Source organism: Microdochium trichocladiopsis (assembly GCF_020744255.1).
Source record: "Microdochium trichocladiopsis strain MPI-CAGE-CH-0230 chromosome Unknown B0I36scaffold_2, whole genome shotgun sequence".
Taxonomy (NCBI): domain Eukaryota; kingdom Fungi; phylum Ascomycota; class Sordariomycetes; order Xylariales; family Microdochiaceae; genus Microdochium; species Microdochium trichocladiopsis.
The window spans coordinates 1,122,860-1,136,893 of NW_025763545.1; the positions used below are offsets into that span (position 1 = coordinate 1,122,860).

General features: G+C 56.5%; 5 protein-coding genes across 5 annotated transcripts; 1 reads left to right on the forward strand and 4 right to left on the reverse strand.

Moving 5' to 3' along the window:
• Nucleotides 1–993: 993 nt before the first annotated feature.
• On the forward strand, nucleotides 994–1,826 carry B0I36DRAFT_65405 (uncharacterized protein). The gene is made up of 3 exons (XM_046163161.1): nucleotides 994–1,427; nucleotides 1,536–1,646; nucleotides 1,751–1,826. The coding sequence occupies exons 1-2, from the start codon at nucleotides 1,182–1,184 to the stop codon at nucleotides 1,623–1,625; spliced, it is 336 nt and encodes a 111-aa protein (XP_046016514.1). The 5' UTR covers nucleotides 994–1,181; the 3' UTR covers nucleotides 1,626–1,646; nucleotides 1,751–1,826.
• A 438-nt stretch (nucleotides 1,827–2,264) lies between these two features.
• Nucleotides 2,265–2,959, reverse strand: B0I36DRAFT_65407 (uncharacterized protein). Its single transcript, XM_046163162.1, has one exon. It carries the CDS (start codon nucleotides 2,841–2,843, stop codon nucleotides 2,388–2,390), a length of 456 nt encoding a protein of 151 aa, XP_046016515.1. The 5' UTR covers nucleotides 2,844–2,959; the 3' UTR covers nucleotides 2,265–2,387.
• Nucleotides 2,960–6,215: 3,256 nt separating this feature from the next.
• B0I36DRAFT_65458 (uncharacterized protein) lies at nucleotides 6,216–8,011 on the reverse strand. The gene is made up of 2 exons (XM_046163163.1): nucleotides 6,741–8,011; nucleotides 6,216–6,682 (listed from the first exon to the last, which is right to left on the reverse strand). The coding sequence occupies exons 1-2, from the start codon at nucleotides 7,645–7,647 to the stop codon at nucleotides 6,498–6,500; spliced, it is 1,092 nt and encodes a 363-aa protein (XP_046016516.1). The 5' UTR covers nucleotides 7,648–8,011; the 3' UTR covers nucleotides 6,216–6,497.
• Nucleotides 8,012–8,030: 19 nt separating this feature from the next.
• B0I36DRAFT_345520 (uncharacterized protein) lies at nucleotides 8,031–8,771 on the reverse strand (the record flags this gene model as incomplete). Its single annotated transcript, XM_046156364.1, has 1 exon — nucleotides 8,031–8,771. One exon carries the CDS (start codon nucleotides 8,769–8,771, stop codon nucleotides 8,031–8,033), a length of 741 nt encoding a protein of 246 aa, XP_046016517.1.
• A 278-nt stretch (nucleotides 8,772–9,049) lies between these two features.
• B0I36DRAFT_359101 (rab-GTPase-TBC domain-containing protein) lies at nucleotides 9,050–12,581 on the reverse strand (the record flags this gene model as incomplete). The annotated part of the gene is made up of 2 exons (XM_046158083.1): nucleotides 9,050–12,070; nucleotides 12,147–12,581. The coding sequence occupies 2 exons, from the start codon at nucleotides 12,579–12,581 to the stop codon at nucleotides 9,050–9,052; spliced, it is 3,456 nt and encodes a 1,151-aa protein (XP_046016518.1).
• Nucleotides 12,582–14,034: the final 1,453 nt, after the last annotated feature.

Below are 14,034 nucleotides of genomic sequence, written 5' to 3' on the forward strand. Positions count from 1 at the left end.
CCTGTGCAGCCAGCCATGTTGAGGGAGGAGCGTGGGGATGTGGTGTCGAGGTTGCACCTGCCTGCTGGCCGAGGACGGGCCACCACCATACCATGATACCAGACCTCTGGCGATGGCAAACGTGGCCTCCTGGGCGTCTTCGCCAGATACTGACAGATGCACGAGTCGCTTCGCTCGCTCGGGGAATCCTCGCCCAATTCCAAACAGCCGGGTCCGGCGACATGGCCATCAGCACGATGTCACCTTGCAGACCTGTCACATGCAGCAGACACACAAACACCACCAGCATGACAAGTGACGGCCTCTTCTCACCGGTCGTGGACAGCCCGTCTCATTCAGGCAGGCGATGCCAGTGCCGTCCAATATCTACGGTAGCCTGTTTGCTTTTCCCCTGGCAGGTGGGTGGGGGGAGTTCCTTGCCAGCACGCCGCTTGCATGGGCAGTTTTGAGACGACAACCCAGCGTCTCTGCCCCCGGCAGCGCGATCCAGTTGCAGCCAGCTTAGTGTCAGCCCGTCCGTCTTCGCCAGCCCGAACCCAGGATCAGGGTTCTCCAGGGAATCACGGGGCCGAGGGGTGGGCGGTGGCCCTCTGGTCGGCACACCGCGAGTATCAGCCTCTCCGTATGGTGCTCATGCCGTCCATGGTACCATGGCCGGCGACATGCCCGGCACCACGTGAGACTTGGCGCCTTCAGGACTTCCAAGGTCGGGCGAGCGGCGTGTGCATTTGTTTTTCAGATCTCAGTCAGTATGTATTGTCCCCAGGCACACGGCAAAAGATGACAGGTCGTCTGCAACCTTGACAGGAGCCGGCGCCCTCGCGCTTCGAGCAGGGCTCGCGCTTCCAACGTTTGGGCAATTATTTCTGTCCTCTGTTGCGTTTCGACGAGTTATTCTGAAGGGCCCTGCCTTATCCGTGGTTTGCTAGCCCGCCCTTCCGTCCCCGGGGCCCTCGTCCTCACGGATCCGGGACGTCATACGGCCCATGCCGCAAAGCACCAACATCGGTAGTCTTTTGTGATTATTCACTTTCGCCCGTCCACTCGCGCCAGAGCGAGCTCTCAATCTATCGCCGAGGCGGCCCCTTTGCTTTTTCCCACTGTCCCATCTGCCAGTCCATATCGCTAGCGGGATTCCCCGCTCCCACTTGTGGTCCCCGATCTGATGATCCAGGGCTTGAATGGCCGCTTGGACAGAGCTGAACATAACCACGTATAAGTATCGTGGCGCTCGCTTTCATCTCATGAACCGGAACGATTTCCTCTGTCCCATCCAACAACACCAGCACGAAGCTTTCCATACCCCACCAGCATTCAGAACGGTCACCCTGCAAGTCTTGCCCTCGCTCTTCAAATCCGCCCATCAAGATGGTTGCAGTGTGCTGTGCGTCTCAAATGGCGAAGCCTCAGGCAACCAACCGCCAAAAGTCAGAGAGCACTCGCTGCGATCTCGTGAACGAAGCAACTGTGCGTGTCACACAAAGTCCAAGGCCATGCCGCAAAACGTACAGAAGGCTGACTTTTCCCTTTCACAGGCTCCCGGAAAGCGTTGCCCGACGTGCACGGATTTGGTGTGGGTGTTGCCTGGCCGCTGTTGCCCGCACTGCGGCACATATGTTGGCTAAATGCCCAGCACGGAAGAGGCTGTAAGTGGATGCCAAACGGCTGGCACGGGAGGTGCTGGCCACTTCGTGATAGGCCTGTTGGCGGACTTTGCTGACGAAAGTGGTAGGGCTTGCGGGGCACGCAGTCAAGGGGTCATGGTTCGCCAGGGAGATTGCCGATCCTCACTCATGCACACCTGAACTATCACATCACTCAGCTCATACATAGTTGTCGAGTGCAGAGACAAGGGCAGGGTCTTCCCTGTCACGCGAGCCTGCGAGCGCGCTAGCGACTCTTGCTGGAGCTGACTGCGATGGATGTCGGGGTTTGCGCATTTCGAAGCATCGGTTACCCGGATCGCTGGGCCCAATAATTACACCAAACCCTCACAGTCGGCAGAGGGCGTCTTGACATTACCATGGGACCTCGATTCATTGGGGCGGGACACGGCGTTTCTGGATACTTTTCAACATCCGTTTTCTCCACACGCGTCCGATTCTTTCTCTCTACTTGTTGCATTTCAGAAGGAGGTTTAAACCGGCACCGTCATCATGTATGGACTTGGGCTATTTTGCATGGGCCGGACGGCTAGCATCAGGCTTGGGATTTCGCATTGGATATTTATTGCATTGGTCTCGCGATTGATTCTCCTACACTATTGACACCATTATACAGCATGCCTCACTGGACCAGGTCGGTTTGTGAGTGGCTGAGCTTTCCGTTACAACTTGATTATGCTTGCATCCACCGATTACCGCCGCGTCCAGTTCAATCGCATCGGGTCACTGAAGCAAAAGTTCTCGCAACATGGCGGTTGCCCAGATCCGTTGGACAGGCTCCCTTTTGCCCTGGGTATATCGATACTCGACGGTTGAGGACAGGCTCTTTTGCTCAGGCAAGCCGTGGCTCCGTGACCATCGAACCGACGAAAGCGCGGCAATCCTGCCGCCAATCATGTCCGACTTGCGTTGACGTCCTGCACCAAAAACGCCACACTTGCCAGCGTGTGACCCCCCCTTGACGTGCATCGCCAGAAATTCTACAGCGATGGGAAACGCTGACTGATCCTTCCCCACTTCCTGCTGGCTGTGTGTACTGCGGCTGCTGGTGCTGCTGTCATGCTTCATTGGATCCTGCAGACGTCTGGGTAGGCACTCGTGAAATCGTCGTGCACCAAGGCTCTCTTCAGGTATGCAGGGATGAGGTCGGGATGGCCTTGAGAAGGGAGCGTGTCGCATTCTAACCACAGCAGACGTACTTCTTCACTAAGTAGTTTTTATGTATGCCCATGTCGTGCGCGCGCAGACAGCTGCGCCGCCAAACACGTGGTGGTATTCAGGGGGGATGGGGGAGCGGTGGGGGGGGGGCCCACGAGGCGAGACACAGAGTCGAGGAAAGGCATGACAAGCAAGATTACTTGCTGGTCCTTCTGCTGCAGCTGCGCGCGACGTGTCACAAACCTAAGATTCCTCAGGGGGTGGTGAGGAAACCACTGTAATATCGTGCAGTACCGCCACATGTGTGGAGGGACAAGGGGGACAGGGAGGGGGGGTCCTGGCATCGCGCTTTCGCGTGACAGAAAACGCGGATCTGACTGGGGGCGGGGGGCATGGACGGCGCTGTCGGCTACAGGTTACGGGAATGCCAGAAATATGGTTTGGACGGGAACTCGTCTCGAGTCCTCTTCTCTTGGTGAAGTTTTCAATGCTTGCTTGCTTTTTTCCCTCTGCCCCCGCCCCCTCCCCCCCCCCTCTCTCATCCTTCCTCTGCCGGCTTGAGGCTGGCCATGTAACCCTCCATCTGTCTGATGTGTGCACTTCTCGGGAGGGGCGGCCCCTTGCCTCGTTGTTTTCGAAGATGCGTTTTCGAAACTGGTGTCTCTCGCGAGAGTTGGGGGGGGGGGGGGGGGGGGGGGCCTCCGCGTTCTCCAAGCCGTATCCGGCTCCGGGGGGTCGGCTCTGCCTCGATAAGCGAGTGAGAACAGCGGCGGAATGTCAAAGACTTCCTAGTACGGTTCTATCGAGGGGTCCTTTGGTGAGCTCTCACCGTCGGTGAATCAGATCACCAAAAAATCCGACCCTATAGTTGTGAGGGTCACCAAGTTGGCCAACCCGTCAGAGGTACATGTAGGATGAACCACAAACACTGTTGACAGAACTCTTCGTCTGGAGCTGGGTCAGCGTGCTCAAATTCTTAAACAACCACTGTGCCCCACCTCCAGCTTCTTGCTATGGACGCAGTGACAAAACATTGCTGAGGGATGCAATGCCTTGCTTTTTGTCGCAAGACCTGAGGACTTCTCGAGATCTGGAACAAGACGTTTCTGCAGCACTGCTTTGCCCATTGGAACCCCCTGGCACTAGAGGGCCGGGCAATTCCTCAGACATCCCAGACCTTCCCAGAGCTGTATCAAACACCACCAGCCCGGTAGAGAAGAAGAAAAGAAAAAAAAACGTATGCAAGGTCTTGTATGGAGAGGAGATGGCCCCCTCCACCTATAGTGGTGGACATAAGGATATCTCTATCCCTGTCTCCCTGGTCACATCTGTGCCAATCTTGCTGCTGCTTGCTGCTACCTGCTGCTGCAGCCTACCTGCACACAACCCGCATATGCAGGAGCGCACGTGTTATGTCCACCCACACACGGTGATCGAGTCGGAAAAATTGAGCAGCGGATGGGGAGATGGCGGAAAAAAAGAAAAGAGAGAAAAGAGACACAAGGGTGCGGTCCTACATCTATAAGGGGTAACCCCAGAACCGGTCAGAAACGTACTGGTACTTCTAACTCTATACACGAGTTAACAGATTGATCGCACAAGTCGATGTAGCCGAGACTCGCCCCGGGTTTCGGGCGAAAGGATCTCAAAGGGAACCACTCGAAATCTTGTCGGTCTGAAGGATGCCCCTTTTGCTTCTCCTGGTTACAGAACAGCACTGCCAGCCAAGCACAATGCACATAGCGCGCAAATGTTTTATCTGTAATCCTTAAGAACTCTCTCTATGTCATTCCGGATCCCTCGTCTCACTTTTTTGGAAACACGTGCGATGCGAGATTATCTTACCCGTCAGCCAGTTCGCTCTCTGCTTCTCAAAAGTCCGCTCGGGAAGGGAGGGGGTCCAAGTCTATGGAACTCTGTCACCTGCAGCGCACGACGATGCGGGTGGCAGGGCAGCCTGGCCGTTCTGGGTCAGAAGTGGATCGCAATCGCGAGCGATCAGAAGCGATCGTAAGCGATCGGACGAGGACAACAAGACTGTCGATCAGGTGACATGTTGTTGAATCGGGGAGATGAATAGCATCAGACCTGAGGTTATCCTGGCGACGGGGCGCGATAATAGGAGAACTCGCCGATAATAATAGCATCACTTTCTTATCCGGGCAGGAAAACGGAGGAAACAGCTGAACGGTCTTCAATCTCGATAGTGGTGGTACATTGCCTGGTGGATTAGGCCACCTATCTTGCGCGAACAGAATTAAGGATTTCGTTTCAATTTCTGGAAATAAAAAAACCCAGCAAATGAAGAATATGCCCAAAAATTCAAAGCAATTCCTTCTAAGCACCATTCCCGTACAAATACTAGAGGGACGATTCGATTCTCAAGTATTTATTCTGTTTCAAGATATTGACTGAACCTGACTGCCTCTGTGTCCAAAATATATGCCTTGTTCTGGTCACCAAGCGACTGAAGAAGTCCGAGAGTCGCGCACTCTGAGAGAGCGTACAGCCCCACTGGCCCAACCTCTCAGCACCACAACGACACAAGCACGGGGGGCACTTACAGGCACAACATTACGGGCCTCGCTCCAAGCCGCCTTTTATGTTTTCAGACTATTCAACAACTCCATCCGCCACAGCGAAGTACACACGGACACGCAAAGCGGGCCTGACATGTCCTCCTACACCATTGTCTGGTCTCCTCCCAGGGACGACAGTCCCCCTACCTACTTCCACAAAGGAGAACCCCCCCCCCCCCCCCAGGGGACGGTCCGCCGTGGAAAAGCAGCCCTCTCAGGCTCTGTCAGAGCCCCTGGTCTCTCGCCTTTCTCATGATGGGGCAATTGAGCTTTGAGCCACCCGCGGGGGGGCATGCCAAATGCTACACAGTTAAATATTTGAATCTAGCCACTCAATAGTGCTTGCATCGTCACAGAGTCGTCCCACACGAGCACAGAATGGGCTGGCATGGCGACACCACTCAGAGCGGCATTGTGTACTCTGTTCATTCCATATAGGGGCGAGAGCATGCTGATAAGGCCCGCTCCGGGCAGCCTCAGCCGGAACCGGAATCGGAGCCGAGCCTGTTCGATCCCATCCGGCGCTCCGCATGCAGACTCACGTTCGAGCCAGGACGCCTCTGTACATAAACCCAATAGAAGAGTCGATTTCGGGACAGAGTTTAAAATATAGCCAAAATAGCATTATGAGCTCTAGAGAGTAACCACGCCACGAGGCCGGTGAGCCACCAGTAGCAAAGTGGATGTAAGATGTAAAAAAAAATAAAGGTCGAAAAAAATAGAAAGACAAATCATGTTTTGAACAGGTTGAATGACCCAGGGGCAAAATAGAAACAACCAATAACCCCACGAGAATTATAGGATCACGAGATGGACCCGAAACCCCTCACTTCCAACGGTGGGCCCTTTCCCATCTTCTCTCTCTCTCTCTCACTCTCACACCACCCATGCTTCAGCGCCGCGAACAGTCGCTCGTCTGCCTCACAAAAGGCATCCCTTGCGCGCGTCCGATGCGAAAAATGGGGATACTATCTCTTGCCAGAGATGGCCGTGATCGTGACTCGTGTGTCTCGCCTTCATAACTTCATCGTAAGACCAAAGCCAAGACGGCGGGGCCGCGCAGCTTGGACTGATTCGGCGTTCAAAAAGAGCGCATCTACAAGTCCGAGTCGGGCAGGAAGGTGAGCGAGCCGGCAATCCACGACTTGACCGTGGTGCTGCAGATCTCGCCGCTAGGGGTCGGGCAGTCGGTGATGTACAAGTCATCGCCACGGGGGATGCCAATGGGGTACGCGCAACCGGGGTCAACGGGCTGGAGCACACCGCCCACGCAGAGGTCGGCTGTTGGTACTGTTAGCATTTCCATATCCAGACGTACCACGTGAAGATTTATACATACCGTCAATGGCCTCAAGAGTCGTGGAAGTGCAGTCGGCAGGGTACTCGGGGTCGAGGGGGCTGACGAAGGTCAGGTAGAGGGTGCCGGCAGGGGTTGTGCAGAAGCCAGCCTGGTTGTTGTAGAAGGCCGTGTTGAACCAGCCGAGCACACCATTGTAGATGAACCACGTGGAGGTGAGGCCACCAGCACCAGTGGCGGCGATGAAAGTCTCGGCGGTAGTGTCTCCAGACCCAAGGGCAACACCGTTCAACGACAAGACACCATTGTCAAGATCATAAACGAAAGCGGTGCTGCAGTCATTGCCCTGGACAAGCTGACGCTTCTCCTTCCTGGCACCGGCACCATTGCCACGAACAATGATCGGGCCGTCGCTGTCAGTGATAGCACCGGCAGGAATGGCGGGCAGGAATGGCGGGCCACCGCCAGGGGTAACGGTGGGGCTCGCAGTGGAGGACGTCTCAGACGTGTAGGTTGTTGCGTCGTCCGAGGTGGTGGTGGGCTCAGTGGACGAGGTCTCGATCTCCGTCGATGAGCTCTCAACCTCGGTGGAAGAGCTCTCAACCTCGGTGGAAGAGCTCTCGACCTCGGTGGACGAGCTCTCAGAGGAGCTCTCGGAAGAGCTCTCAGAAGAGGAGCTCGAAGTGCTGCTGCTGGTGGGATCAGGAACACTGGTCTCGCTGGAGAAAAGAGATTCCGACACTCCATAGCTGATGCTTTCGAGCGTAGTAGTCGGATTGCCAGTGTCATCGGTCAGGGTGGTGTATGTCACAGTCTCAGTGGCGGTAGTGATAGTGACAGTGCTGAGGATGGTGCTGGTGGCTCTCTTGTCGATCTTGTGACCCTTGGCCGCAGCCATGGACGCGAAGCCGGCCACGGCCGCAAGCTGGACAACCTTGGAAGCAACCATTTTGTTTGCTCTGAACGTCTCTCGGGTGAAGGGAGAACTAGGTGGTGTGGATGGATGTTTGGGAGTTGAAGTGAGAGTGATCAAACGAGTGGCTGAGTGTCAGAAGAGACTGTTGGACTGCTTGATGAAGTAGGAAGAAATAGAGACGAGATTGACGAGCAGAATCCGGCCTTTTTCAACAAGTTCCGGTCGCGTGTCTGCTCAAGGGATGTTCGCGGCCAGTCTCCCCTCGAGTCTGAGACCATCGCCGCAAGGTTCCCAACCTACAATGCTGGATGCCGGCTTTGGAATGCCCTTGGCAAATTAGCGGTCCGACAACAAGGGAGTTCGCCCTTTTCGTCGTCTGCCGCTAGCATTCCCAGCACCAGGCAGTTGATTCACATTCATCGACTGCCCAATGCCACCGAGAGTCGTTTGTTGTTGGACATGGCGAATGCGGAAAGGCGTCGGCCCCATAGACCACCCTGCAGCCGGGCACCGGCATCCTGCTCACATGGCGGGAGGACACGGCCTGTAGCCAAAGAAACTGCCGGGAGGATGAACGTCCCCAGAAGTCCAAGCCCATCTTCAGCCAAGCAGCTTTGACGAGGATGCTTGTGCTGACCCGCTGTCCATGCAGGGCGCGAGGCCTCAGCAAGCGCCTGGGGCATATGCATTGCTCTTGATTCCTGTGAAGGGGCATTGTTGCTGGTGGAGTCGAGCCAAGGCCCACAAGTAGTTTGCCCTTGCCTTGAGAGCGTTGTCGACCGAGGGCTTCCGGATGCTCTGGTCGCAGCTGGCGCAAGCAGACCCCACGGCCGAAACGCCACGTCGGAAACGTTCAGCAACACATCGCCTTCGGACTGGTGCGCAATGCAATGTGCGCTGGGTCCGCCCTGGGTTGTCTTGTGCCGGCTGCGGGGGCCAGCAACAGCACCGGAACAAGTAAAGAGACGAGAGCCATCATCCATGGATCGATCTGTTTTGGGTTGTGTCCACGGCCCACGCAAGGCAAAGTCATCCACACATGGTGGGGCTCCCAAGGAGTAACGAAAACAACCACAACCCAAGCCGCCCTCGGCTCGAAATCCGCTTCTTGTCTCACCACCCGAAGACACTGGATTCTCAAGCAGGGCCGCATCCATCTAGAGCGATTCCCGAGCCCTGGCTGTGTCTCAGTCGCATTAGCAAAAACTGGGTCACTGTTGTGGTGCGCGTCGCTGGGGCGAAATTGCGGTCCATGCCGGCGCCGATGCTCAGGCACTTGGAGGGCGCACAATGGACCAAGGCCAGGCAAAGCTGAGGTATCTCTTAGGGTTTGATCAGAATGCAGAGCAGTGTTGTTCAATTGCTGGCACATGCCATCGTTACCAAAACCGACCTGCGAGGCCCCGACCCTGGCGCTGTACTGTGACGCGGTCGCTCAGCCCTCGAATTCCACCGTCCTAGTGACGGGTGCTGACGACTTGCCCAGAGTTTCATTGTCCGTGTCGAGCAGCGACCTGCTCGAGCCGTTCTCCTGACCCTTTGAAGCCCCTGCTTCAGCATCTGCCCCATCTAGCAGGTCTCTGTCCGATGATCGCACGCTGCGGCGTTCGGCGTCTGCCCCGTATGCCCCAGCCGCCCGTGGGTGCAGGTCATCATCATCATCCTCATCTTCATCTCTTTGGCCGGGAAGGGCATTCCTCTCCAGTTCACGCTGCGCCTCGTCCATCCGTCGTCGGACTTCCACGGCCACGCGAGAAGCATCCGTGACAAGATTGTCGAGCACGCCGCGCAGACTGCGGCCGGCCCCGGCGACTCCAGGTTGCACGGCTGAGGGCAGCGGCAGCGCAGTGTTCCGTCCGAAGCTCGCAAAAGTCGTCAAAGAGGAGGATGCTTGCTGAGCCTGCGGAAGTCCTTCGATGATGTGAAGAGACGTGGGGAAGGAGGATTCGAAAAACTGCTCGAGAAGCTCATCCGCAAGTACAACCATGCGGAACGTAGGTAGTGTCATGTGGAGGGGATTTGACGGGTCCAGGGCAATATTGGCAGCTTCCGACTGTTGTCTTGAAGCCCGCCTGCCATCGGAGCTGGGCTTTCCAATCGCAGCCGGTTGTGATGGCAGAGCAGCCGCCTTCTTCTCTGGCTTCACATTATTTGATTTGCCTTCAAGTGCGATCAAGTCGTCGTCATCGTCTTTATCCTCCTCATCTTCCTCATCTTCCTCATCCTCCTCATCGTCGTCGCTTTCCTCATCTTCCTCGTCATCGTCATCGTCACCAATTGCAAAGGCATCTGGATCCGCCATCTCGTCGTCGTCGACATTTGTCGACTCGGCCTTCCCTTGAGGTTTGTCCTTGACTAGGTCCTGGTTGCCTGGATGGTCTGGATCGGCGTACTCGAAACATCGTCGAATGAAAGCACTCACGCTTCCGAGGAATCGTTCATTGACAGACCCTCCAAGAGGCGGGCTCATAGGGTCCTCTGCCGACGGGGTGCCCCCATTTGGCGTAGACCCAGCATCCGGGTTGCTCAATGTCCCCTCCAGGCCCCGCCGCGATAGGAATAACAGCGCCTCGGAGATTCGAAGAATGCCTTCGCGATCAACCCTGCCGTCGCCATCATCGTCATAGAGCTCGAAGAAGTAGGTGATGGTCCCCATGATGTCGCGCTTTCCCTTGATATTGGCTAGGCCCGTCACCACATTTTGAAGTGTTAGTGTGCCCTCAGAGTTGACATCCCACTTCTTGAACACTCTCTGGATGAACTCGTGATCAGCCGGCTCTGGCCCACTCCCCCATGGTGAGAGTGCATCGTTGCTGTTGTTTCTGTAACTTGAGAAATACTGTGAGTCGGGGGCGCGATTGCGCGACGCCGGCTGTGAGTCGGCAATGGCCCATTTGGCCATGCTCGCAAGGAATTCGCGGAATGCATTGTAGTCCATCAGGCTTGTGCTAGGCCCCAGACCGACCCGTCCCTTTTCCACACCATGATCGCGTTGCTCCGAGAAAGCCTCAGAGGCCCTGACCCTGCTCGATTTCGCCCGGCGGAGCTTTTGTTCCTGTAATATGCTATCCCGTTGTTGACGCTCGTACAGTATGCCGTAAAACCTGTCGTATAGACCCCCAAGCTCATCAGCACCAAGCAGCTTGGAATCCGGCCCAAGATTTCTGATGGCAGTGCGTTTCGCAAAGTTCTCGATGTTGTTGAGAACAGCATCTTTGTTTTTGAGGCGCAGGTCATGTATAGAACTGTGTGTTATTCCGGAAAATTCTTTGAACGCCACCACCATAAGCTCCTGGAACTTGTTGATGGCACGCAGCTTCGGGTTTTCAGACTTGGGGTGAGCTGACTCGTCAAGTCTTGAGAAGTAAGACTTGAGGACAGATATGAAGGTGCCGTCGTCGGTCGCGTCTAGCAGCTCTTCGCCGTTGATGCGGAGAATGGCCAAGCCGACCTGGAAGAGAACCTTGGGCCCTTCCACGAAGAAGACGTCGAGGACGCGGAAGGCAAATACGAGGGGCATCGAGTTGATGTACAAGGAGAGGAACCACGGGAGGGATACGACGGAAAGTTGGATGTCGCTCTTGACAAGATGCTCCCAAAGTATGGGCATCGTTTTCTCAACCAGGCCCTCGAACACTTTCTGGTCCAATAGTGTCCCGTACATGGTGCTCGAGTAATACCCCGGAACGAGGCGGTCACACAATGCTGACAGCAGGAAGAAGGCCTGTGACTCTGACATGTAGATCAAGAGGGCCGCAACAACAATGTTCATGGCCTGGCAGTAGCCAACCTCTGGATTGATCCAGCTGTAAGCCGTGAGGACGCGCCTCAGCCGGCTAATGCCGTCCTCACTTTGGAATCCAGGATACTCTGGGAGACTCCTGTTGAGATCCTTCTCGATCTCGTCAATAGCCAAGGATTCTTGGCCGGAATGCTTCGCCAGCGTGTCGGTAAAGAGACCGGGATTCTCCAGTCTCAGATATATCGAGCCAGAGGTGAGCTCCCACATTTCTCCCCGCAGGCGATTTGGCAGACCGACCCTGATGAGCTTGTGGAAGGTGGGTTGTCGTATGAGTGTGACATTGCGGCCGTTGTCACGGAGGTATTCAGCCCACAACCGCATCTTGGCCCTGTCTCTAAGCTTCTTTGGGTCGCCGGGATATTTGAATGCCATACCCAAGCCAGCGTCTGGAGGGCTGGCGGCCTTTTTGTCCTCGGGGCGCAGGAGATACTCCGAGTAGCACTCGGACACGACCTTTTTGAGCTTGGGCACACTACCCACGGCGCCACGGAGGCCCCGCTTGAGCCCATCGCAGAAACGCTCGCAAGCGTGGCGACTGCCGGCAAGCTGTATAGTGATTCGCTGTTCTCGAATGTCTTTGCGGTCTTTCAGAGCCTCCTTGTCTCGTGCCATTTCTTGTGTGATGCCGTTCCATGTCGTGATCGCCAGCGAGAACTACAGAAGGTGAACAATGATCAGTTGTCTGACTGCCAAGGACTGAGCCGGCTGAGTGCTTCTCAGTGAGACTGACCTGGAAGCTCTGGCTATTCAGCCTCTCGACCCTGCGAATGGCCGCCAGAGGAAACGTAAAGCCGTTGCCGCTTGGCCCCGAGCCGTGGGTTTGACCAGTGAACGCGGATGACGTAGCAGTGGTCGCTGTGGATGAGAAGCTTGTCGGGGTAGTCGAGAAGCACATGTAAGCCTCGGAGAGGTGGAGCTTGCCGGCATAATGCCAGCCACGGTCGCGGTCCTTGTCGCCCTGGGTGACGTTTGAGGGAGGGATGGTGAGCTCGGCAGAGATCTCGTAGAGGGGGTTCTGCGAGCCCGGGAGGCGGAACTGGTTCTGGAATAGCGAGGCCTTGGAAGGGTTGCGGTCTGAGTTGGTGAGATTGAGGCCCTGCATGGGATCAATCAGCTGCTGAGCAGCCGACTGAGCCTTCTGCACCAGATTGCTGAGGTTGAACATGGCTGCTGGACTGGGCAAGTCAGGCCGAGGGGAGCGGTGGGATGCTCAGCGCATAGCGCAACGGGGCCTGGTCCGGATTCACCTTGCACGGACGGGCAAGAGCCGAGCTTGTAGAGGCGGCAGCTCGTGTGAGTGTATGCTGTTGCTTGGGGTCCGAGCTGGCTTCGAAAAACGCCGTTGCAGTTGGTTATCGATCGCGAAGGCGGCGGCGGATATCGTGGTTTGCGTGGAGTTGGGGGGTTGAGGGACGGGCAGGCTGACCGTGCCAGAGCGGAAGCTCGTCGATAGCGGCAGCCCTGGAGATAGCCAGGCTGCTCGTGGGCTGCTGGGCTGCTGCTGCTTGCAGACGGGCAGGCGCGGGGAGCTCGAGCTAGCCGGCGCAGGGTAGCCACGCCAAGAAATGGACCTGAGTGAATGACCCTTGGTGTCAGCGAGCACATACATACACGCACGCACGGCCTGCCTCCAGGATATTCACATGGATGTTGTCCAAACTGGGCTTTGTTGGACACAGTGAATGGCCGGACTTGTCCTCCATGTATCTGACACGGAGCCAAAACTATGTGCGTGCAGGAATGGGCACTGCCGTAGATGTTCGGCCAAATCGTGGCCCGCTCCGCACGTCAGCCTGGGGCGCGGCTGCTTGCGGCGCACCGCATGCTCAAGCGGCTGTTCCCCAAACACCACAGGCTCTGAGGTGTGCCGTCGCTGCCGCTGGATCCGCCTTTGTGGTCGAGACGGCCCGAGTAGAGGATTGAGTCAAGAATTCAAGTTTCGCCCTGTAGCAAACTTGTTGGCAGTCGCCAGACAACATCCTGACCGACACAGACGAGGACAGTAGAGGATCTCACTTTGCTGTGCGCGTGCTCAAGTGCCGTCGTGCCGGCCAGTCAGCATATCCAGCAGGAATCTAATACACGCCAGCCATGGTCCCTGCTCGCCGCCCACCAGTGACTTTGGGACTCGAAAAAGGCAGCTTCAAGCAGTCGCTGGTCTTTGCAGCCAAGGTCAAGAGTATGGTTGTCCCGGGGCTGTTGCACTCAACTTGAGCCCTCGGTCCCTGGCGGTACCTATCGTGATCTCAGTACCTTTGCACCACATATCCAGAGGCCCCTGGATCCCCACTAGCGAGCCCCTCAGATCCTCTTTCGGCGCTGACAGTCAGGGGTCACTGCTCTGCTGGGTCTCGCCCTGGCCTAGGGATGGATGGCCCCCCTGACAAGTTTGGAGTCCTCCGTCTCAAAACTACGGCTGGTTTTGGCGGTCCCACGAGCAGCAGCTCCCGTGCATGACATGACACAGCCGCTTGAAGGGGGCACGAGGCGTTTGGTGTGGGATGATTGACAAAGCTCCCGCCGTAAACGTGGGTCTCCAGGCCGGTCATGGCCATGATGCCATGGTGAGACTGCAGTATGTACGGCATCCTTGGGCGTTGTCCCAAGCTTTGGCCACG